At 43.0% G+C, this 25408-nt stretch overlaps 1 protein-coding gene across 4 annotated transcripts in view; it reads left to right on the top strand.

Annotated features, from left to right (window-relative positions):
• Positions 1 to 25408, top strand: part of FRMD4B (FERM domain containing 4B) — a 369354-nt gene that overhangs the window by 275806 nt on the left and 68140 nt on the right. For all 4 annotated transcript variants that reach the window (XM_055383373.2, XM_055383374.2, XM_004035874.5 and 1 more), the window contains 2 exons: positions 13995 to 14051; positions 14846 to 14868. In XM_055383373.2, coding sequence (XP_055239348.2) covers positions 13995 to 14051; positions 14846 to 14868 — 80 coding nt within the window. The remainder of the gene's footprint in view (positions 1 to 13994; positions 14052 to 14845; positions 14869 to 25408) is intronic.

Here is a 25408-nt window from a genome sequence, read left to right as displayed (position 1 = left end):
AATAGGGTTGCCACTTTGAGAGGCCAAGGTGGGCGGATCACTTGAGGCCAGGAGTTTGAGACCAGCCTGGCCAACATGGCAAAACCCAGTCTCTAAAAACACAAAAATTAGCACGGCTTGGGGGTGTGTGCCTGTAATCCCAGCTACTCAGGAGGCTGAGACATGAGAATCACTTGAACCTGGGAGGCAGAGGTTGCAGCGAGCCAAGATCACACCACTGCACCTCCAGCCTGGGCAACAGAGCGAGACTCTGTCTCAAAAAAAAAAAAAAAAAAAAAAGAATGGGGTTGCCATTCAGTCAGATGGAAAAGGATACAAGTAAGATCAGGAGTTGTTTCTTAACTTTGTATTGAAGAATAATATACATATTGAAAAGTGCATATAGGCTGGGTACTATGGCTCATGTCTGCAATCCTAGCACTTTGGGAGGCCAAGGTGGGTGGATTGCTTAAGCCCAGGAGTTCAAGACCAGCCTGGGCAACATAGCAAGATCCTGTCTCTACAAAATATAAAAATGGAAAATTAGCCAGGCATGGTGGCACACACCTTTAGTTCCAGCTATTTGGAAGACTGAGGTGGGAAGATCACTTGAGCCCAGGAGTTCGAGGCTGCAGTTAGCCATGATAGTACCACTGTACTCCTGCGTGACAGAGCAAGACCCTGTCTCAAAAAAAAAAAAAAAAAAAAAAGTGCATGTAACTAGCTAACTAGCATCAACGTCAAGGAAACAGAAGACTACTGGCACCCAAGAAACCCCTCACATTTTCTCTTCCAGTCCTTATTCTGTCTGCTACCATTTGCTTTTTTATTTATTTATTTATTTATTTATTTATTTATTTTTGAGACGGAGTCTTGCTCTGTCGCCCAGGTTGGAGTGCAGTGGCACGAACTCAGCTCACTGCAACCTCCACCTCCCAGGTTCAAGCAGTTCTCCTGTCTCAGCCTCCTGAGTAGCTGGGACTACAGCTGCCTGCCACCATGCCTGGCTAATTTGTGTATTTTTAGTAGAGACGGGGTTTCACCATATTGGTCAGCCCGGTCTCGAACTCCCGACCTCAGGTGATCTGCCCACCTTGGCCTCCCAAAGTGCTGGGATGACAGGCGTGAGCCACCGCGCCCAGGCTACAATTGCTTTTAACAGCATTTCTTAGTTTTGGCTGACTTTGAACTTTGTATGACAGGAGTCATACAGTATGTATTCTTTTATTGTCTGGCTGTTTTTACTCAAATTATGTTTTTGAGATTCATCCATATTCTTGTATGTAGCTGTGCCCACCTTGTTCATTTTCACTGCTGAATAGTAGTATATAGTATGAATATACTTCATTTACTTATTTGTGGACTGGGCGCGGTGGCTCACGCCTGTAATCGCAGCACTTTGGGAGGCCGAGGCGGGCAGATCACCTGAGGTCTGGGAGTTCAAGAACAGCCTGACCAACATGGAGACACCCCAGCTCTACTAAAAATACAAAATTAGCCAGGCGCGGTGGCACATGCCTGTAATCCCAGCTACTAGGCAGGCTGAGGCAGGAGAATCACTTGAACCTGGGAGGCGGAGGTGATGATGAGCGGAGATCGAGCCATTGCACTCCAGCCTGGACAAAAGCAAAACTCCGTCTCAAAAAAAAAAAAAAAAAAGTCATTTGTGTACCTTGCAGTACTTGATTATTACAAATAGCACTGCTTTGAAGATCCTAGTGCCTGTCTTTGAGTGGACATATGCAAACATGTCTGCTAGGTGTATACTTAGGAGAAAATTGCTGAGCCATAGTGTATATGTATGTTATGCTTTAGTAGACTCTGCCAAAAAATTGATCCAAACCAACTTATAAGCCGGCATGGTGGTTCGTGCCTGTAATCCTAGCATTTCGGGAAGCTGAGGTGGGTGGATCACTTCAAGCCAGGAGTTCAAGACTAGCCTGGCCAACATGGTGAAACCCCATCTCTACTAAAAATACAAAAATTAGCTGGGCATGGTGGCAGGAGCCTGAAATTCCAGCTACTCAAGAGGCTGAGGCATGGGAATCGCTTGCACCTGGGAGGCAGTGGTTGCAGTGAGCCAGTATTGCACCACTGCACTCCAGCCTGGGTGACAGAGTGAGACTCTGTCTTAAAAAAATAAAAATACGGCAGGCACGGTGGCTCAGCCTGTAATCCCAGCACTTTGGGAGGCCAATGAGGGCTGATCACAAGGTCAAGAGTTCGAGACCAGCCTGGCCAACATAGTGAAACCCCATCTCTACTAAAAATACAAAAATTAGCCAGTCATGGTGGCACACACCTGTATTCCCAGCTATTCAGGAGGCTGAGGCAGGAGAATTGCTTAATCCCGGGAAGTGGAGGTTGTGGTGAACTGAGATCGTGCCACTGCACTCCAGCCTGGGCAACAGAGAGACACTCCATCTCAAATAAATAAAATGAAAATTTAAAAATGTCTGCTTTCAAAGAAAACAACAACTTAAGAGTCCACCAGCCCCGTATGAAGTGTGCAGTAAGATATAACATCTGTTTCATGTAATGCAACAAGATATACCACAGACATTGCAAACAACTACACAAAAATATTACTTGGAGACAATTTTACTATAAGCCTAGAAAATGGAAATAAATTAGCTAAAACTTAACATTATTAGCTTTGGTGAGACTGGTTACAAGTTAAATACACTAAAAGCAGTCATAATCCTGCACATTAATAATCAGATAATAGTGTGTCCAGAATTGCTGAGTTCTTGGTCTCACTGACTTCAAGAATGAAGCTGTGGACCCTCATGATAAGCGTTACAGTTCTTAAAGACGGTGTGTCCAAAGTCCATTCCTTCTGGTGTTCAGAGTTTCTTTCTTTTGTTGGGTTCATGGTCTCACTGGCTTCATGAATGAAATCGCAGACCTTCACCAGCAGTGTTACAGCTCTTAAAGGTGGTGTGGACCCAGAGAGTGAGCAGCAGCAAGATTTATTGCAAAGACCAAAGAGAACAAACCTTCCACAGCGTGAAAGGTGACCCAAACAAGTTGCGAAATTTGGCTCTGGCAGCCTGCTTTTATTAGCTTATCTAACCCCACCCACATCCTGCTGATTGGCCCATTTTACAGAGAACTGATTGGTCCATTTTACAGAGAGCTGATTGGTCCATTTTACAGAGAGCTGATTGGTCCGTTTTGACAGGGTACTGATTAGTGCGATTACAGTCCCTGAGCTAGACACAGAGTGCTGATTGGTGTGTTTACAATCCTCTAGCTAGATATAAAAGTTCTCCAAGTCCCCATTAGGTTAGCTAGACACAGAGCACTGACTGGTGCATTCACAAACCTTTAGCTAGACACAGAGTGTTGATTTTTGCTTTTACAATCCTCCAGCTAGACATAAAAGTTCTCCAAGTTCCTACTTAACTCGGGCCCAGCTGGCTTCGCGTAGTGGATCCCGTGCTGGGGCTACGGGCAGAGTTTCCCGTCAGTCCTGCACCACGCGCCTGCACTCCTTAGCCCTTAGGCGGTGGATGGGACCGGGCAGCGCCCATTGGGGAGGCTCGGGCCATGTGGAAGCCCACCACGGGGGGCTCAGGCATGGCGGGCTGCAGGTCCCAAGTCCTGCCCCATGGGGAGGTGGCTGAGGCTGGGCGAGAATTTGAGCGCGACACAGGTGGGCCAGCAGTGCTGGGGGACCCAGTGCACCCTCCACAGCTGCTGGCTGGGTGCTAAGCCCCTGACTGCCCAGGGCTGGCGGCGACAGCCAGCCGCTCCGGGTGCAGAGGCTGCCGAGCCCATGCCCAGCCGGAACTCGCGCTCACTCGCGAACTCGCGAACGCGGTGCACAGCGCTGGTTCCTGCTGGCGCCTCTCCCTCCACACCTCCCCGCAAGCAGAGGGAGCCAGCTCTGGCCTCAGCCAGCCCAGAGAGGGGCTCTTACAGTGCAGCAGTGGGCTTAACGGCTCCTCAAGCACGACCAGAGTGGACACCGAGGCCAAGGAGGCACCGAGAGCGAGCGAGGGCTGCTAGCATATTGTCACCTCTCAATAGGATGAAAAAAAAGCGTTTGCTATACGTTTGTGTAGCAAAATGTAAAATACTGAATATTAATCCTCACATAGGACGAGTGTGATATTTGTAGGTATATCACAAAACTTTATGGTCACTATATAGTGATTTCATTAGCCAGGCATGGTGGCCAGTGCCTGTAGTCCCACCTACTCAGGAGGCTGTGGCCAAAGGATCTCTTGAGCACATGAATTTGATGTTACAGTAAGCAGTGATTGCACCACTCCACGTTAGCCTGGGTGACCCCATTTCTAAAACAAATAAAAAAAAGTGATTTCAATAGAAATGTGCTATGGTTGCAAAGAGGAAGACAAATTATTATTTCTTTTTTAAACTTGACAAGATCAATTTAAAATTTCTTTGAAAATAAGAGAATGTCAAAGATTCATATGGAAAATTAAAGCACTTATCCTATCAGATATTGACACATATTGTAATGAACAGTGATTAAATGTTATGGAACTATATAAAACTTGAACAGTGACCCAGAGCAAAGGAGAGAATCTAAAAACAGACATATGAATTTAAGAAGCAACATGGCAAACATTAGTGTGGAGAAAAACATTAAGAGAGTCTTTGGATGCTAGGCTTTGTGACAAATGCTTTACATTCATCCTTTATTGAATGCTCTTATACCAGGGGTCCCCAACCCCCAGGCCACAGGCTGCTACCAGTCCATGGCCTGTTAGGAACCGGGCCACACAGCAGGAGATGAGCAGCGGATGGGTGAACGAGAGAAGCTTCATCTGTATTTACAGCCACTCCCAATCACTCGCATCAATGCCTGAGCTCTGCCTCCTGTCAGATCAGCAGCAGCATTAGATTCTGGTAGGAGCATAAACCCTACTGTGAACTGCGCATGCGCGGAATCTAGGTTGCCTACTCCTTTTGAGAATCTAGTGCCAGATGATCCGTTGCTATCTCCCATCACCCCCAGGTGGGATGGTCTAGTTACGGGAAAACAAGCTCAGGGCTCCGACTGATTCTACATTATGGTGAATTGTATGATTATTTCATTAATGTAAAAATAATAGAAATAAGGTGTACCATAAATGTACTTGAATTATCCCGAAACCATCCCCCAACCCTGGTCCGTGGGAAAATTGTCTTCTACAAAACTGGTCCCTGGTGCCAAAAAGGCTGAGGACTGCTGCTCCAAACAACTTGGTAAAGTTAACATTATCTTCCATTTTGCAGATGAGGAGCTGAGTTTCAGAAAAAATAACTTTCTCATGGCCCCACAGGTTCTTCCAGTGGGGAGATAGGTCCCAGTCCAATCAGACTTCACAGACTAGGAGAAGGGCATGTCAAAGGAGAACAGATTGAAGGACACAATTTGTACCTAGTAGATAAGACAGAGAGTTAATAATATTAGTAAGTATAGGCAACTCAGATCAAACAGAGGTTCTCAAATAGGCAAGTAAACAAAGGCTCATTTCACATGTGGGTAATAGTAAATAATATGCATTTGCAAGGGAAATATTCAAATTGGTTAGTAATTTTTAAATTGCTCAAACCAGTAAAGGTGATATTGGAAAAAAACTGCAAATTGAAATTGTTTTTCAGGATTTATACTTTTTTAACTAGCAAAATAATTGTATTGATTTGATATAGTTTGTAGAAATATATATGTTTCCCTAAGATGAAAACATTAGTGAAAATGTTTGATTTTGCTATCTTGTTCTGGGTGATGATTACATGAGTAACAAACACATGTCAAAATGTATTGAGCTGTACACTGAGACTTGTGCATTTTACTGTATGTACCTCAATAAAAAAATTAAATACTGAATAAACTGGCTGGGCGCAGTGGCTCACGCCTGTAACCCCAGCACTTTGGGAAGCTGAGGGAGGAGGATTGCTTGAGCCCAGGAGTTCAAGACCAACCTGGGCAACATGGCAAAACCCTGTCTCTATAAAAAACACAATAATTATGGCCAGGCACGGTGGCTCACACCTGTAATCCCAGCACTTTGGGAGGCTGAGGCAAGCAGATCACTTGAGGTCAGGAGTTTGAGACCAGCCTGGCCACATGGCAAAACTCTGTCTCTACTAAAAATACAAAAAAAAAAAAAAATAGCCTGGTGTGGTGGCACGCACCTGTAGTCCCAGCTATTAGGGAGGCTGAGGCAGGATAATTGCTTGAACCCAGGAGGCAGAGGCTGCAGTGAGCTGAGATCGCACCATTGCACTCCAGCCTGGGTGACAGAGTGAGACTCCATCTCAAAAACAAAACAAAAATTAGCCAGGCATGGTGACACACATCTGTAGTCCCGGCTACTCAGGAGGCTGAGGTGGGAGAATTGCTTGAGCCTGGGAAGTCGAGACTGCAGTGAGCCAGGACAGCACCACTGCATTCCAGCCTGGGTGACAGAGAGAGACTCTGTCTCAAGAAAAAAAAAAAAAAAGCCAATCCTGAACATATTAAAATATAGTAAGTGATGAAATTAGTGTTATTTATAGGTAAGAAAATAAAGGTAGAAATAACTAGATGCTGCCAAGATAAAGGTTAGTATAAAATATTTAGCATGGTTAGTATAAAGCATTTAGCCCACAAATTTATAATTCAACTTCTCTTAAGAACCACAGTAAAGAGGGAGTTACAATCACTTACATAACTCAGAGTGGTCATTAAGGTAAAAAGAAAGGAGCTGCTCAGAAGGGGCACAGTCAATATTGATACGAAAAATCAGAAACTTCTTCCATGGGTCCTCCCAATGGGATATCATATTGTGTAATAAACAGTGTTCTCAACAACACACTGGAAGTATTAAAATAATGAGTTCTGAGGGTTGTTACTTATATTGTTTTTCAACATAAGCCAGTGGAGTAATGCCACAATACAGTTCCAAAAAGGCAATTTTACCTGGATGAGCCCTTATGCTTTATATAGGTTTCTGATTATTCTAGCCTAACCCAAGAATAAAACTTAGAGAACCTAGAGAAGTGGTTCTCAACTAGGGGCCATTCTGAGGACATCTGGCGGTGTCTACAGATGTTTTTAGTTGCCACAGCCAGGGGTAGGCTGCTATTGGCACCTAGTGAGTAGAGGCCAGGGATGCTGCCTACCACCCTATAATGCCCAGGGCAGCCTCACAATAAAGAATTCTCTCACTCAAAATATCAGTTGTGCTGAGGTTATAAAACCCTGATCTAGAAGAATGAATGGGCATTATATCACTGAGACCATCCCCCATAAAGATTACCTCTAACAACTAGCTTGGACAAAGAGGGAGAAAATGATGTACCCAAAGAATGTGAGTAGGAGTGGGGTGCAAATGCAGTAGCTATGGCCTGGCTTTCTAGGGGGCAGAGTAACTCCTGGAAAATAGGCATCAGCACAGAGGAATATGTTTCTATGGCTTAGGAATAATTGCCTTGTAGGGTAGTAGAGGTCTTCAGTGTTGGCATGGCTCCTCCACCACCAGCCTAATTGCATAAAAACCAGTGCGGGTGGCCAGGGGCCATGGCTCACACCTGTAATCCCAGCACTTTGGGAGGCCAAGGCAGGCGAATCACGTGAAGTCAGGAGTTCGAGACCAGCCTGGCCAACATGGTGAAACCCCATCTCTACTAAAAATACAAAAATCCTGGGTGTGGTAGCGTGTGCTTGTAATCCCAGTTGCTCAGGAGGCTGAGGTGAGAGGATCACTTGAACCCGGGCAGCAGAGGTTGCAGTGAGCTGAAATTATGCCACTGCACTCCAGCCTGTGAGGCAGAGTGAGACTCCAACAAACAAACAAAAACAGTGTGGGTTTATCTGACCCAGCATATTCCTACCTCCATGTAGATCTATCCTCAGGAGAAATGAGATGTGAGTTAAACTCCAGGCAGCTGCATGCACTCACTCATTTGTGTCCTTATCACATCTGCTCTTTGCACTGTTTGTTGGCTTGGCAGTAAACCAAAGTGAGAGCATCCTAGACAGCATCCAAATAGTCCCTCCCCCCCAACCTTTTATTTTTTTTAAGGACAGGTCTCACTGTGTCACCCAGGCTGGAGTCCAGTGGCACAATCACAGCTCACAGCAGCCTCGAACTCCTTGGCTCAAGCAGTCCTCCCACCTCAGTCTTCTGAGTAGCTGGGACTACAGGTGCAAGCCGGAGCACCCTGCTTGAGTACCATTCTTGTCAATTTTTGAACTGTAAAAGCTTTGAAGTCTGACTCTGCTCAGCAGTAGATAGAGTTGACTACCAACATCAAGTAGCTCCTTTCCATCTGTGGTCATTGATTTCCTCTAGATCACATCTTCCCAACTTTGCCCCCAGAGAAAGAGAGAGAGAACTTTCTTCCCTTTGGTCTAATTCAGAAAATCCTGGAGTGGGTCCTTGGAGCAGTTTCCATCCTCCCCCAAAAAATTGATGATGTGTTTCTACTAGAGCCATAGGGAAAGAAGTAATTATCCAAGATAATGGAATTGTCTGCTCAAAAAAAAGAGGAGGGTACTTGCCAGTCAAAACAGATATCCACCACACCAGGAATATATGTCCATATTTTTCTTTTTGCAAACATTTTTTTTAAGAGATGGGGTCTTGCTTTGTCACCCAAGCTGGAGTGCAGTGGCACAATCACAGCTCACTGCAGCCTTGGATTCCTGGGCTCAAGCGATCCTCCCCACTCTACCTCCTGAGTAGCTAGGACTACAGGCATATACCACTCACTGGACCCGGCTTCAAACTTTTATTATGAGACAATTTCAAACTTACAGAAGAGTTGAAAGAATAGTACCAAAAGATGTCAGTATGTCTGCCAAACCAAATTTACCAGTTTTTAAGATTTGGCCCCATTTGCACTTTCTCCTTTCATATGTAAATTTTTTGACCCACTTGAGAGTAAGTTACAGACATCATACCTGTTTATCCCTAAATATTTTCATTGTATATTTCCTAAAATCAAGGACATCCCATATATGACCTAATTATAATGATGACATTCAGAAAACTTAACATTGAACCTCTACTATTTATTTAATATACAGTCCAGTTGTCCCAGTAACATCCTTGTAATATTTCCTCCTGATCTGGGATAGCATGCTGCACTTAGTTGTCACGATTCTTCAGTCTCCTTTACGTTGGAACCTCTTTTTTCATATTCATCATATTGGCATTTTGGAAGAGCATGAGCCAGATGTTTTATAGAATATCCCTCAGATTGGATCTGTCTCATGGTTCCTCATGACTGGATCTAGTAATGCATTTTTGACAGGAATGCCACACCATGGTGTGCTGGAGCTAGCTTGTACCATCTCATGAGAGCTAATTCTCACATCTCTTTCCAACTCCGTGTTCTGTGATGTTATATTGGTAACCTGAAATCAGCCATGGTGGGAGTATTTACACTGCCGACATCAACTAATGCTACAAATCAGACCTTTCCCAGCCCCCAATTTCCAGTTGTGAAACATTTTCATTTCTTGGATAGGTGGGGTTGTGTCATTCTCAATGCATACCTTATGATCAGGAGGCTCATGAAGCTGATCTATCCCATTATTGGCAATATCTCATCACAGGGTTAAGATGGTATGTGTCAGCTTCCCCTTGGAAGAGTTACTGTTTTCCCTTTTGTGATTAATAAGTAATCTATGGAGAGGTATTTGTGATTACATTAATATCCTGTCCTGTTTCTCATCAAACTTTCACTCAAAAGTTGTGGGTTTTGGCTGGGTACAGTGGCTCACGCCTGTAATCTAAGCACTTTGGGAGGCTGAGGTAGGTGGATCACCTGAGGTCAGGAGTTTGAGACCAGCCTGGCCAACATGGTGAAACCTCATCTCTACTAAAAAAAATACAAAAATTAGCCGGGCATGGTAGTGGGCCCCTGTAATCCCAGCTACTTGGGAGGCTGAGGCAGGAGAATCGCTTGAACCCAGGAGGCAGAGGTTGTGGTGAGCCAAGATCATACCACTGCACTCCAGCCTGGGCAACAGTATGAGACTCCGTCTAAAAAAGAAAAAAAAAAAGGTGTGAGTTTTTTACTTTTTGTTTTTGAGACAGGGTCTTGCTCTGTTGCCCAGGTTGAAGTGCAGTGGCATGATCATGGCACACTGCAGCTTCGACACCCCAGGCTCAAGCCATCCTCCCACCTCAGCCTCCCTAATAGTGGGAATATAGACATGAGCCACCACACCTGGCTAATTTTTGATATTTTGTAGAGCAGGGTTTCGCTATGGTGTGTGATCTCAAACTCCTGAGCTCAAGCAGTGCCCCCACCTCAGCCTCCCAAAGTGCTGGGATTATGGGTGTCAGCCACTGAGCCAGACTTCAATAAATTGTTTTTATTTATTGAAGATTATTGCCTGAATCAATTAGTACTAGAGAGGTGCCAGGGTCATTTTCTTTCTTTTTCATTTCTTCTACATTTATTTGTTGGTGTTCTACAAGTTAATTTTAAAGACTTCTACTTCAGATAGATAATTAGTAGTAGGCTTGGAAACAAACTGAGGTGTCCCAGTAGTTTCTCAAGTATGTCTAAATCCTAAGTATTTATGACCGCAGTATTAATATTCATTGCTGTAGCGCAGATAAGTTTCCATGAAGTACTGATCCATATGGGAAGAGCAGAATCAGTCTTAAGAATTATTTTCCCACTCTACTTTAAGAGTGTATGTTGATAACATACAGTCCCAGCAACAGTGGAGATAGCCTTTGGATTCATTTTTCCACAGCCTCACCTCTTTCCAGTTTTTACCAAAAACATACCTTTGGAGGATTCCTGATAAGAATTTGCACTGCATCATAAAAAGTTAACTAGCGCATGGTAGAGTGGAAAGAGCACTGGACAGGGAGTCCAGAGTTGCCATGTTCAAGGGGATTGGACATTACACTTCATCTTCCTGATCCTCATTGCCTCCCATCATCTGCAAAAAAAAAAAAAAAATAGGAATCATATTTTCACTAATTTCCCTTACAAGCCCCAAAACTATCTTTGATTCTGTTCTCCTACTTGGTAATCAAAACCTAGAATTCACCTCATTAGCCTGGTGTCTTGGTCAACTGAGCCAAGAAGCCAAAGACAAAAATGAGATGTCCTGTGTGGCACCTGAACCCAGTGACCTACTGATTGAATTTATAATCCAGCTAAATTAGCCATGAGGGTGTGGCACCAGGACTTGATACTGTTCATATTACCTTTGTGCATTCAGCCACATCATCTGACTCACTTCTCTGGTTCTCTTTGTTTATCCATGACAGTCATGGAAACCCACTGAAGTATCCTGTTACCTCTCTCTTTGAGGAGATCCTTCTCCCAAGTGTTGGCTTGCCCGGTACCTATAAGGTTACCTCTGTTGCCATGGTAGGGAGTAAAAGCAATGTTCCATCCTGGGCAGACGGCACTTCCAAAACAGCTTTTACACTTCAGGCTTGAAATCCTGGAGTTCTTTATAAGTCTTAATTAAATTTCATCAAATGAAATTGCAGAGAACTGGGCAAATAGTGTTACACCTGAATGATGTATTGTTTAGTAAACTCCGTGAATGAGTCAAAGAACTTTGGCAGTCAGTATTAGGACTCAAAATTTGTTGCCTGGGATTTCTAGAACAGTGATTGTTCAATGGAAGGTGAGGTAGGGGCTGAGGGTTTTAAAAGAATATGGGCCTTTGCCAAAGCATGCGTTCTCTTCTCTTCCTGGAACAAGATTTTGCTAGAGCCCACTCCTTCACCGCACCGTCACCCTCTTCCACCAGAACTGTATTGGGGCCACTTGTGTAGGTGGAAAAGTCCACAGGTGAGTTGGATATTTGCTCCCCACTCTTCTGGAGCTGTCTGAGCCTGGTACTTGTCTTGCTCAGTTCCTCATTTCAGCATTTTTAATACTTAATAACCCTTCTAAAGTAGAAAGTTATTTAGCTGCTTCCCTAAGAATATCTGCTGTAGGTTTTTCTGTCTGCTGAACTTCCATTTACTAAATTGAAAAGTTGGTGTCTGAAATATTTTTCAGGTGACTTGTCTGAGGTTCTGATGAGGCAAAGGTGGGTCGTGGGATGTCAGAGGAGTTGGCAGTAATTTTCAATTTACTTTATTCATCTTTAGCGTTTTTAACATCTTAAGTAATTTTTTCTTCTCTAAGATTTTAAGACACATTTGACTTTAACTTTGAGTTCCTGCCTAATTTCAAACCCAATGATGTTTTTGAGTTCTCCTGTTAGCCCTCCTCCCTTGCCGTGAGTTTCTTTTTCTTTGAACTAAGGAATGTAGCCTTTCTAAAATTTAATCTTTATCAACACCCACCTCACCTGTTGGATGAACCGCCTCATCATCTTTCACCAGATTGGAAAACCACCGTCTCCTGCCTGAAAGGCAGAGGGCAGTTGATTTCTGCAATCAACCTGGCTTCCCTTTGATTTTGTAATCTGTTTCTAGAGATTATGGGCGAGCTTTGAATTCCAAGGCTCTGGGCCTGTCGGCTTTTGAGGCAAAAAACTTTGAAGCAGATCCTCTCCTCAGGTTTCAGAAGGGCGGCCTGTGTGTTAGAGGATGAAATTAATTTGTTTTAATCTTGTAATATAAGGGAAACATGAATAATTATCACTGCTGGCATTGTAACACCCTGGGGTTTTTATTTGCTCATTTTATTTTATGGGTTTTAAAATAATTATTGTTTGTTTTTTGAGAACCGTCTTCAAATCACGTGGAAACCTGAGAGAAAAGCACAATCCTTTCAGAAATCCTCACTGAGCCTAACTACCTCTGTGAACCTGTCTATTGTATATTTACTTTAAAAAGACTTAATCTCCCCATTGATGCACTTGGTATAACTAGGAAACACTCCAGCTCAGATTCAAGAGGTGGAAGGGAGGAAGAAAGAATGCAGGGCAATTTCCAGGAATTCCATGTTCTTAAATACTGTGCCCTTTCAAGTACTAATTATACAGGACTTAGGCAATAATGGAGTTACGTGGAATTTTTTTGCATTTGTTAAAACTTACAAGCTAACATTACCACTAAAACCTTTTTTTAAAATTAAGATACCTCTATACCATTCATTGTTATAATATGGTTCAATAATAATATTTCATGTATCATCGCAATTTAAAAAATATAAAGGTGCATATGAATATTATTGATAGAGCTATACCCTTTCTGCACATATCTATGCATCCCTACTGGTCTACTGAAAAAGCTTTTTTTTTTTTTGGTAGAGATGAGATCTCTCTATGTTGCCCAAGCTGGTCTCAGACTCCCGGCCTCGAGTGATCCTTCTCCCTCAGCCTCCCAGAGTACTGGGATTATGGGCATGAGCCACTGTGCCAGGCCCTGAAAAAGCATTCTTTACCAAGGCCCAGAGCTCCAATTTTTCTTTGGGGTTTTGAATGATAAAAAAAAAAAAAAGAAAACTGATAAATTAGAGTTCCTCGAACTTCAATATAAATCAACAGAATTTTAGTCTTCAAAGCATTTGCTGTAACTGATTTTTAAGGCCTCACATTTTATCTATAATAGTACAAATATGAACTCAACAATGTGTCATTGACACAGAAGTGAATTTATATTTTTAATAATATTTACATTGTGTGTATACTGAAATAACCATACTATAACACAGGGAAAAAAATTATCCCAGGAAAACACTCAACAAATGAATCTAGGAAATTCTGCAGAGTGCTTAAAAATGAACTTGCAGAGATAAAAATTTTTCATTTAGAAGTTTTCTGAATGTTTAGCCTCAAAGTCATTCCCGTTTCTTCCTGAATACTGCTCTCTAAACATAATCCGTCACCACAGCTATTTAAAATAGACACACACACACACACACACACACACACACACACACGCACACACAGTGGTTTCGCCTTAACCCTCAATGAGTCTCTCCACACCCCCCACTTTCCCCTGCAATGGTATGATCTGCATTTGATCGTAAACTGGAGGTGCCAAGCTGTGACAGCTTCCTCAACTTCAGAGCCATTTGCTACAATCTAGGACAGCCCCATGTTCAATGATGCTTTCCTTTTCCATCAACAGGGGCAAATTGAAGTAGACAGCGAAACCATCTTCAAGTTAGCAGCGTTTATTTTACAGGTAAGATTGGACAAACTGCCTCTTAGCAGCTCCCTTGTGTTTGTTCGTTTTTGTTAACTGCCTGCAACTCTGAAACTTTTGCATGGGCCAGTGTTTGTTGGATTTTTAAGCCAGTTAGTTGTTTGCCGATGAAAAATGTGCGCCACCGTCTTCTGCTTTAGAATAGTTTGCATGAGCTACAATGTGATATTGTGAGTCTCAAAGAAAAATGAAATTTAGACTGCTCTGAAGGAAAAGAGTTAAACCCATATTCCTGGAAGAGAGCTCTGGGATACTTGAATTTGGGAGGCAGCAGTTGTTACAACAGCTGTAATTTTCATTTAAATTTAGTAACTTTTGTATACATTTTCTTGTGGTCCAGTAAAAGAGCCCTTTAGTTCTTAAAGGCATTAGTCTGTTTCCATGCTGGTTTAAAAAGTAAAGGGAAAACAAATAGTATGTGTTGGTTTACCTGTATTGTGGTTTAAAAGGTCTTCCTCCAGTCTAAGAAGTGTGCCACTTGAATGAAAAGCATTTATCATGTGATCTTAAAAATGTACAGTGAGAAATAATTATTTGTGCTTTTTCACATATATATGTTTCTTTTGTTAAGAATAAGGAATATTCCTAACAGGACAGTCAGGGTTTTCTTATCAATGCCTAATTCTTCTTATGCCTATAGGGAGAGCATTCCTGAGAAACACTCTTCAAAACAAAACTCAGGAACTTTAAGAGGGGAAAGTAATCAAGATAAAACTCATTTAGCTTAACAAAGATACATATTGATCAACTCTGTTTTTGTTTGTTGTTTTTAGGAAGCCAAGGGAGATTATACCAGGTAATGCTTTTCTTTTCTGATATTACTATGCAAAATAACCCTAAAGAATCATTTTATGTGGTTATTTTAAATAACAATGGATACAAAATCAAAGGAAAGTAGATCTCTAAGGCAGGAGACTGAGATCTCTTCGCTCTTCAAATAGAGACCTATTCTTTTTGTGAATGAATCAGGGAATGATGCTTTCTTACAGTTTTTGAAGCCAGAATGACAGCGATGGAACCAGAAGCTCTCCAAAGTTCTGTTTTCTGTCATCTGTTAATTAGTGAGATGAAGAAATCTATAAAAAGCTTTGATAGCTTATGCTGATAAAAAAAAACCTTACAATAATCTTGTGTTCGAAGAGTTATAATGTATGCACAAAAAGATTAAATCCATCAGCTGCTTAGTTAAGGGATTAATAGGGGCTTTCTTTCACAGCTGCCCCGAAGGGGCCTCACCCTTCATACACTTGACCTAACAGTTGTATTGTTGCTGCGGAGACACTTAATGGTTCTAACTGCCTCACTGGCCACATCCACAGAGGGTATTTATATTTGAATTCACCCTCTACCTGCTCCATTCTGTCCTTTTAATGCAATCGTTGGAGTTGTAGAGAAACAGTTAAAGGGTGGAGGCAATGCTTCCCTTTGTAGGCCAATGACCCCTTTGAAAGCCTGGCCTCTACGATGTTAATGTTCGACTCCTGGTAGACGTTACTCGTAGATTATTTACAGATCACCTAGCACTCATTCCCAGCCAAGTCTTTGAATAATGTGCCCCTTAACGGACTAACAAAATAATGCCTTCCAACCTTGAAAACTTCCAGTTACGGAGTTGTACTTCAGTTCGGAAACTCCCAACACTCTCGTCATCTTCCCATTCGGCTTTGGTAGAATGTTCAAGGATGCCACTTAAAACACCATGATTCCTCACCACAATCTCCCACCAGTTCTGTTTTGTGCTCTCTCTATATATATATATATTTGTGTGTGTGTGTGTGTGTGTGTGTATTTACATTTTTCTAGGTTAAGAAATTTGAAGAAATCATGAAAATCGAACACCAATTGTTGTTAATGGAAAGAAAGGGGCAGGAGTTTAAAAAAAAAAAAAAAAAACAAGAGTATAAGGTAGTTTACAGACCATTAGTATCATTAAAGGCTCACGCCTGAGGCCGGGCATGGTGGCTCACGCCTGTAATCCCAGCACTTTGGGAGGCCGAGGAGGGAGGATCACTTGAGGCCAGGAGTTCCAGACCAGCCTGGCCAACATGGTGAAACCCTGTCTCTACTACAAATATAAAAATTAGCTGGGTGGCCGGGCACGGTGGCTCACGCCTGTAATCCCAGCACTTTGGGAGGCCAAGGCGGGCAGATCACAAGGTCAGGAGATCGAGACCATCTTGACTAACACGGTGAAATCCCGTCTCTACTAAAAATACAAAAAAATTAGCTGGACGCGGTGGCGGGTGCCTGTAGTCCCAGCTACTTGGGAGGCTGTGGCAGGAGAATGGCATGAACCCGGGAGGCGGAGCTTGCAGTGAGCCGAGATAGCGCCACTGCAGTCCGGCCTGGGCAAAAGAGCGAGACTCCGTCTCAAAAAAAAAGAAAATTAGCTGGGCATGGTGGCAGGCACCTGTAATCCCAGCTACTCAGGAGGCTAAGGCAGGAGAATTGCTTGAACCTGGGAGGCGAAGGTTGCGGTGAGCCAAGATCGCGCCACTGCACTCCAGCCTGGGTGACGGAGTGAGACTCAGAAAAAAGCTACTGTGTCTCTACTGTTGTCTTCTCCAGAAAAGCCACGTTTCCTGGGAGTATCAGATATGCAAGGAACACAGTCATTTATGGGGGTGATTTTTAAAAAACAACCCTGGATAAGAAATCATATGGGAGGTGATTCTAAAGTCAATTTGTAAATGAGGGTTTCAGGGCCCAAAAGCTCACACTCAATGGATTGCTAACCCACCTTCCCCACTTAGCCCCAGTCAAGGCTGTGACTGACACCCTCTGAGCCTCAGTTTCCTCATCGGTAAAATGGTACCTTTCCCATAAAACTGTCATGAGAATCAAATGTATGTAAACGTTGCAGGGCAACATCTGGCTTATAGCAAGTAATCTACACCCTTGGGCTATTATTATTAATTTAGTTATTATTCTCATTATTACTATCATCCTATCTGGTCTCTTATCTACCTCTGATGAGACTTTTGAGACTAAGGTTGGTCTGAAGAAGCTGTAATAACCTATAGTTATGGGGGAGGTGGAGAATAGAAAAAGAAAGATTAATTTCACAAACCTTCCTTAGGGAAGATCCCTTGCCTGAGGCAAAGGAAGGCCTAAAAGGGACAGTCCTTCAGTTGTTCAAACATTTGAGCCCTAGGACATCAAGGTTGGCGAGTTAATTCTGGGCAAGCCCAGTCCAGACCTTTGCCTTCACTTGAGCTTGTTCCTGGTGGTTTTCCTGAGTGATCACGAGGTTGAAGTGGCGCACACTGTTTTGAAATTGTCCAAACTACACTAAGTAGTGGAGAGAGTGTGGGACTGGAAATCACGCAGACTGGCAACATCCCTCTGAGTGGCCACTTATCCTTTCTGAGCCTCGGTTCCCTCATCTGTAAATTGGGGTTAATCAAAACAATGGCTTTGCAGGTTGGTTTTCAGGACATGTGGGAGCATTTTGCAAATTACCGTGCTCTCCCTATCTGATCTTCTCCTCCCCTGAATAGAGAGGATATGTTTTTCCTCCAAAGTTTTGTTCTAAAACTCCTCTTTGTTTTTGTTTTGTTTTATTTTGTTTTTGTTTATTTTTGAGATAGAGCATTGTTCTCTCACCCAGGCTGGTGTGCAGTGGCATGATCTTAGTTCACTATAACCTCCACCTCCTGGCTCAATCAGTTCTTTCATCTCAGCCTCCTGAGTGGCTGGGGCTACAGGTACACACCATCACACCTGGCTAATTTTTGTATTTTTTGTAGAAACAGGGATTCACCATGTTACCCAGGCTGGTCTCAAATTCCTGGGCCCAGCTGATCTGCCTATGTTGGCCTCCCAAAGCGCCGAGATTACAGGTGCAAGCCATCGCACCCTGCCTTGTTACAAAACTCTTCTGAGAAAATCAGGCGCCGGGCGCCGAGCACAGTGGCTCACGCCTATAATCCCAGCACTTTGGGAGGCCGAGGCAGGTGGATCACCTGAGGTCAGGAATTCGAGACCAGCCTGGCCAACATGGAGAAACCCTGTTTCTACTAAAAATACAAAATTAGCTGGGCATGGTGGCACATGCCTGTAATCCCAGCTACTTGGGAGGCTGAGGCAGGAGAATCTCTTGAACCCAGGAGGCAGAGTTTGTGGTGAGCCGAGATCGCACCATTGCACTCCAGCCTGGGCAACAAGAGTGAAACTCTGTCTCAAAAAAAAAAAAAAAAAAATTAGCCTGGCACATTCGCAGACGCCTGTAGTCCCAGCTACTTGGAAGGCTGAAGCGAGATAATTGCTTGAACCCAGGAGGTGGAGGTTGCAGTGAGCCAAGGTGGTGCCACTGCACTCCATCCTGGATGACAGAGTGGGACTCTGTCACAAAAAAAAAAAAAGAAAATCAGCCAAGGCCAGGTGCAATGGCTCACTTCTGTAATCCCAGCATTTTAGGAGGCCGAGATAGGCAGATCACTTGAGGCCAGGAGTTTGAGACTAGCCTGGCCAACATGGCAAAACCTTGTCTCTACTAAAAATACAAAAGTTATCTGTGCATGGCAGCACACATCTGTAACAACAGCTCCTGGGGAGGCTGAGACACAAGAATCGCTTGAACCTGGAGGTGGAGGTGGAGGTTTGCACTGAGCTAGAGATCGTTCCACTGTACTCCAGCCTGGGCAACAGAGCAAGACTCTGCCAAAAAAAAAAAAAAACACACACACACACACACACAAAGAAAGTCAGGCAAAATAAAATACCATGAGGCAATATTGTAGTGGTTAGAGCAAAGACTGTGGAACCAGACAGCCTGATTCAAATGCCAGGTCGGCTACTTATTACCTGTGTAATCTTAAACAAATTACTTAAAATCTCCAAGCCTCAGTTTCCTCATCGGTAAAATGGGACTTACAATTATAATACACACTCCATAGGATTGCTGTGAGGATTAAATGAATTAATATTGCATTTGTAAAGTATTTAAAACAGTTCCTGTAATCCATCTTATTTTACCAACTTGATGGACATGATGTACTCCCCTATTGTTACAAATATTACTTGTTTCCCATATAAATAATGGGAAAAAAGATGTTCATCATGGCCTTATTTATATTAGCTTTTTTTCCCCATAAAGCTAATATAAATAATGCTGTGATGAACATCTGTGTGTATTTATTTTTAGTCTTGCTCTGTCGTCCAGGCTGGAGTGCAGCTCAGTGCAACCTCCACCTCCCGGGTTCAAGCAGTTCTCCTGCCTCAGCCTCCCAAGTAACTGGGATTACAGGCACATACAACCATGCCCGGCTAATTTTTGTATTTTTAGTAGAGACAAGTTTTCACCATGTTGTCCAGGCTGGTCTCAAACTCTTGACCTCAGTGATCCGCCCACCTCAGCCTCCCAAAATGCTGGGATTTTTGTTTAAACAGAGTCTCGCTCTGTCGCCCAGGCTGAAGTGCAATGGTGCCATCTTGGCTCACTGCAACCTCCACCTCCTGGGTTCAAGAGATTCTCCTGCTTCAACCTCCCAAGCAGCTGGGACTACAGGCATTGAGACTGTGTCTCAAAAAACATGATAAACAAACAAACATTTACCAAAATATGTCCCCAAATACCTTCCTAGGCAAAGTGGCTTTTTCAGTAAAAACAATGACTGAACACCTAGTTCTTAAGGCTGCTCTGGTCCACTCTTTGTGAATATCCACCTCTTTCTTGAATTGAGCATTTCCGAAGCTGACCTCACCAGCAGCCCAGCCTCCAAACCAGCTCCTCTTCCATTGTCTCCCTTTGAATTACAGCTCCATTCTCTCTTGCATGCTGTCTGAGGATTTCCCCTTTCCTTTCCCATCTTTTTCCCACCTGTCAGAGATTTCCTTCTGCTGATCAGCACCACAACTTTCTCAGCCCTCATTCCCTCCCACTCAGCCTGACTGTAAAAGTGTGTGTGTGTGAATTATGTGTTGAGCTAATAATTGGGTATTACAGTGTTATTTTATATATTATTTTTTGAGATGGAATCTCACTCTGTCGCCCAGGCTAGAGTGCAGTGGTGTGAGGTTGCTCACAGCAACCTCCGCCTCCCGGGTTCAAGCAATTCTCGTACCTCAGCCTCCCGAGTAGCTGGAATTACAGATGAGCACCACCACACCCAGCTATTGTTTGTATTTTTAGTAGAGACGGGGTTTCACCACGTTGGCCAGGCTGGTCTCGAACTCCTGGCCTCAGGTGATCTGCCCGTCTAGGCCTCCCAAAGTGCTGGGATTACAAGCGTGAGCCACCGTACCTGGCCTACAGCATTATTTTAAATGTCCATGTCTGATTTCATTCAGTCTTACCACATTAGCTATTATCTCCATTGAACAAAGTAATAAATGTAAAATTTAAGCCCGAAGAGATTGTTACATTGCTGGTGAGTTCTCAGATCTGTTCTGATTCCACCACACACTACTGCCTGTGCATAACTTCCAGCTACCTTCCTATGACATAGATTTGATCATTGTTTATTTCTAAAAATCTCTTAATTTCTCATTGCACACAGACACCTGCCCACCAACACCAGCACAACCTGGCATTCAAGGCCATACTTGGTTGGCATTACACATTTAATCTCCCATTCTCTGCAGTGCATACTCCTTAGTATCTGCTCATGCCTTAGTATCTGCTCATGCCTTAGTATCTGCTCATGCCTCTCTTCATTTTTTCTCCGCATAGCCCATGCTATCTGCCTTCATGGCTTTGTTCAAACTCTTCTTCCTAGAATGCCTTTAAAAACAGCAATCCTCCCCTTTCTATTTTGTTTCCTGCCATGTTCCCTTCAGAGTATTTTAAGTTAACATTATCATAACCAGTAGGAAACCCTGCTCTCTGAAAGTTAATTAAAATAGTGGAGTGGGGACTTCCATTTTCTTTAAATAGATGACAGTCTAAATTTCCAAGTCAGCCCTTAAACCGCAAAGATAACAGGCTACTTGGGTAACACAACACAGACAAACAGAGAATTCCTGAAAGCTGACATGGCAAGGAGGCAAGGCTTTATCACCCAGCTGCCAGCCACAAATGAGTTTGTAAAAGCAAAGCTTTTTTTTTTTTTTTTTTTTTTTTTTTTTTTTTGAGACAGAGTTTCACTCTCGTTGCCCAGGCTGGAGTGCAGTAGTGCGATCTCGGCTCACTGCAACCTCTGCTCTCTGGGTTGAAGCGATTCTCCTGCCTCAGCCTCCCGAGTAACTGGGATTACATGTGCCTGCCACCACGCCCAGCTAATTTTTGTATTTTTTAGTAGAGACGGGGTTTCACCATGTTGGCCAGGCTGGTGTTGAACTCGTGACCTCATGATCCACCATCCTCGGCCTCCCAAAGTGCTGGGATTACAGATTACAGGTGTGAGCAACGAGCCCGGCCTTTTTTTTTTTTTTTTTTTTTTTTTTTTAAGATTTTGAGAGGTGAAAATTACCAAGTAACTATGTGATTAGGGTGCTTCTACTTGTAAGAAAAAGTGAGTGACTACATTTTGCAATTCAGTGCTGGGTCAGAATGAGAGTATGTTAACACCCAGTTTCAAGTGGGAAGGGAATATTCACAAGTTACAGCTGTGCTACAAAAAAAAAAAAAAAAAAAAAAAAAAAATGCAGCTATTTCCCATGGGAAAGGAATTTCTTTGGATGCCCTGGAGAGTAGTTAAGGAAGGGAGGATAAAAACACTTTCAAGAAATTTGCCCCTTAGTTATTATTACACCTCTGGAGCACTTAAAGCTCTAAAATCTAATTTCATTTCCAGAGTCTTTACCGTCAATGATAATAATAAAAATATCATCTCCCATGGGCAAGGCACTATGCTGAGTACCCACTGGAATCAATGGGAAGGCTGTAGTGAAGAGAGGAGCTTTGGAATTTAACTGCCTGGGTTCAAATCCAGGCCCAGCCACTTGTTATGTACCTGTGGGTAGTTTGCCTAGCCTCTCTGGAACCATTTCTTTGTCTCAATAAACGATATTTGCCATTGTTACTATTATTAATATGTTTAATCCTCACAGCAACCCTGTGATGGCACTGTCATTGTCCCCATTTTATAGATAGGAAAACTGAGATTTGTAGCTGTTAAGTAGCTTACTATTTAGGTCACATAGCTAGAGGGTGGCAAATTAGGGCTCCAAACCACATGCATTTTACCACTGTTAGAGGTTTCCTTTTTTGTTTTGGGGGGTTTTTTTGGTTTTGTTTTGTTTTGTTTTGTTTTTTTGAGATGGATCCTCGCTGTGTTGCCCAGGCTGGAGTGCAGTGGTGCAATCGCAGCTCACTGCAAACTCTGCCTCCTGAGTTCAAGCAATTCTTCTTGAAATTAGCCACCATGCCTGGCTAATTTTTTAATTTTTAGTAGAGACGGGGTTTTACCATGTTGGCCAGACTGGTCTCAAACGCCTGAATCTCAGATAATCTGTCAGCCTTGGCCTCCCAAGAGTGCTGGGATTACAGGTGTGAGCGACTGCACCCAACCAGTTTCTTTTTTTGTATCCCAACACAAATTTGTAAGAATCGTTACCTTCCTGGCCAGCAGAATAAAGAAGGCTTACTTGACAGAAATGGAACGTTTTTGTCTTATTTCAGGTCGGGTCTTTGATGGATCAACAAAACACTTTTGTGAAAACTCTTGAGAAGTGATTTTCCTCTCTACAATACTTGGTTAAAAGTTAAACAAAGTTTCCCAAGTTCTCTTGGCTAAGTTTTCAATCTGCTCATGAGCGCTATGAATCTCCCAGAAGGGGACACATACGCAGCATTTTCCACTCTTATTTCAGCCTCTTGCTGGACCACACACTCTACTCTATGAACCATAGAATCAGAGTAGGAGTCAGGCTTCTGCATTTCACAGCTTAAGTATTTTGCATTTCAAAACCCCTTGCATTTCACAGCTTAAAAAAACCTGATGCAACTAAATGAACACAAAAACCCTAAGTCCCACCTTAATACATCTTCAGACAGTTACTAACACCACATAGGATCAGTCCTATACAGGAAGTAACTCTCTTGACCCATTTGAGTTCTCAGTTTCTTTCTCCACTGGAGTGGACCAGGCCATTACACCCATCACAGCTACTTGGTCCTGAAATGAAACTCAGCATACTTGGCCTCTTCAGGTAGCGGCTGGCTGAGACACAGGCATGCGTGGCATTCGGTAGGAATAGAAAGTAGCATGACATGACCTACTTCCACTTCTCAAAGTGCAAACCATCCAGAGTCTACAGGAGCTGTGAGACAACATTGTTGAAGGAGAATTCTACATTCCTCCACTGATAAGCATTTCCAGGCCTTTTGGGTTGTTTCTGGAAACACACTAAGTGATAACATAACACATAACAATACAGTCTTCTTATCTGTGTTCAGATGGCTAATGCAGTTAATCCATTTATTTGTGTGATCAGGAAAGACACATTGAATCACACACACAGGAAGAAGGATTAAAGAGTTGGGGCTTCAAGTTGACCATAAATAATTTTTCACTTGTCTAGTAGGAAGTTTCCCAGAAGAGAAACACATTTCTTTGACTTTCCATTCTTTTGTAGGAAAACATTATCTGCATTGATTGTTTTTCTTTTACGTGTTCTTTTTTTTTTTTTTTTTTTTTTTTTGAGACAGAGTCTTGCTCTGTCGTCCAGGCTGGAGTGCAGTGGCGCTATCTTGGCTCACTGCAATCTCTGCCTCCCGGGTTCAAGCAATTCTCCTGCCTCAGCCTCCCAAGTAGCTGGGACTACAGGCACATGCCACCACGCCCGACTAATTTTTTGTATTTTTAGTAGAGATAGGTTTTCACCGTGTTAGCCAGAATGGTCTCGATCTTCTGACCTTGTGTTCCACCCTCCTCGGCCTCCCAAAATTACAGGCATGAGCCACCATGCCTGGCCTATGTATCCTTTTTCTAACTCTAGATTTAAGAATAAATTTTTTTAAATTGTAGTAAAATATACATAAAATTTATCATCTCAACCATTTTTAAGAATAGTGTTTGGTAGCGTTAAGTAAAGTTTATGTTGGGTGTGTGTGTGTGTGTGTGTGAGTGAGTGTTTGAGACAGAGTCTTGCTCTGTCGCCCAGGCTGGAGTGCAAGTGGCATGATCTCGGCTCACTGCAACCTCCGCCTCCTGGGTTCAAGCGATTCTCCTGCCTCAGCCTCCTGAATAGCTGGGATTACAGGCACGCACCACCACACCTGGCTAATTTTTTGTATTTTTAGTAGAGACAAGGTTTCACCATGTTGGCCAGGCTGGTCTCGAACTCCTGAGGCAATCCACCCGCCTCAGCTTCCCAAAGTGCTGGGATTACAGGCATGAGCCACCACGCCTGGACGTGTTTATGTTGTACGGCCAATCTCCAGAACTTTTTCATCTTGGAAAAACAGAAACTCTGCACCCATTAAACAGCTCCCCATTCACTCCTCCCGCAGTCCATGGCCACCACCATTCTACTTTCTGTCTCTATGAATTTAACAGGAGAGAAATAAAATATTTTTATTTTAAATATTTGTAGATTTTCATGTTAACCTGCTTCCCAACCTAAGTCATTCTTATGGATGATATTTCTTCTACCCATTATTAAGAGAGTTAAAGGTTCAAAGTAGACATGATCGGAGTCCTCAGGGAGCTGGCTGACGTTTAGAAAAATCTTTCATCACATTTTCATTCTCATTAGAAATTCCTTAGACCTAAAAACAAATAGCTTGACAGTTGATCCCCATCAAGCATGCAGATGGGCAGAGTAATTGTCCCGTTACAAGTTAGGCCACAGACAAAAATGTAATGACAAAGGAATTCTAGCTGAGAGGACACTGCACTTCCCAGAACACAAGCAGGTTTCCTGCTACAGGATGCATCTTTGGTAGAATGTTGAGAAAATAAAAGGCTGACACCATTCCTGTGGATCAGTCACGATGTTGGAAAAGTGAGTTTCTAGGCTGAACTTCCACTGGTTGCCAATAGAGTCTGTCAAACCAAGCCCCAAACTGCTCACAACTCGGAACTTGGCAAGTTACTTTCAAAGTTCTTTTCCCAGGCAGTTTATTATAAACCCTTAGAGTTGCCACATTTAGCAAATAAAAATATAGGATGCCCAGTTAAATTGGAATTTCAGATGAACAACGAGCAATTTTTTAGTATAAGTATGTCCAATATATTAAATCTGCCAACTCTAACCTAGATCACCCCTTTAGGATTCTTCTCAATAGTAATAATCTACCACCAGCCTGGGCAGAGAGTGGTAGGAATAAAGTGTTTGGTAAAATCTTTGGTTTATTATGCTACCTTCAGAAAGGAAGGAACATTTTTGTTGTTGTTGTTTTGAGGCAGGATTTTTCTCTGTTATCCTGGCTGGAGTGCAGTGGCATGATA

Source organism: Gorilla gorilla, chromosome 2, assembly GCF_029281585.2.
Source record: "Gorilla gorilla gorilla isolate KB3781 chromosome 2, NHGRI_mGorGor1-v2.1_pri, whole genome shotgun sequence".
Classification (NCBI taxonomy): Eukaryota; Metazoa; Chordata; class Mammalia; order Primates; family Hominidae; genus Gorilla; species Gorilla gorilla.
The sequence above is the reverse complement of the archived record's forward strand: the minus strand, read 5'-3'. Positions and strand labels throughout refer to the sequence as shown.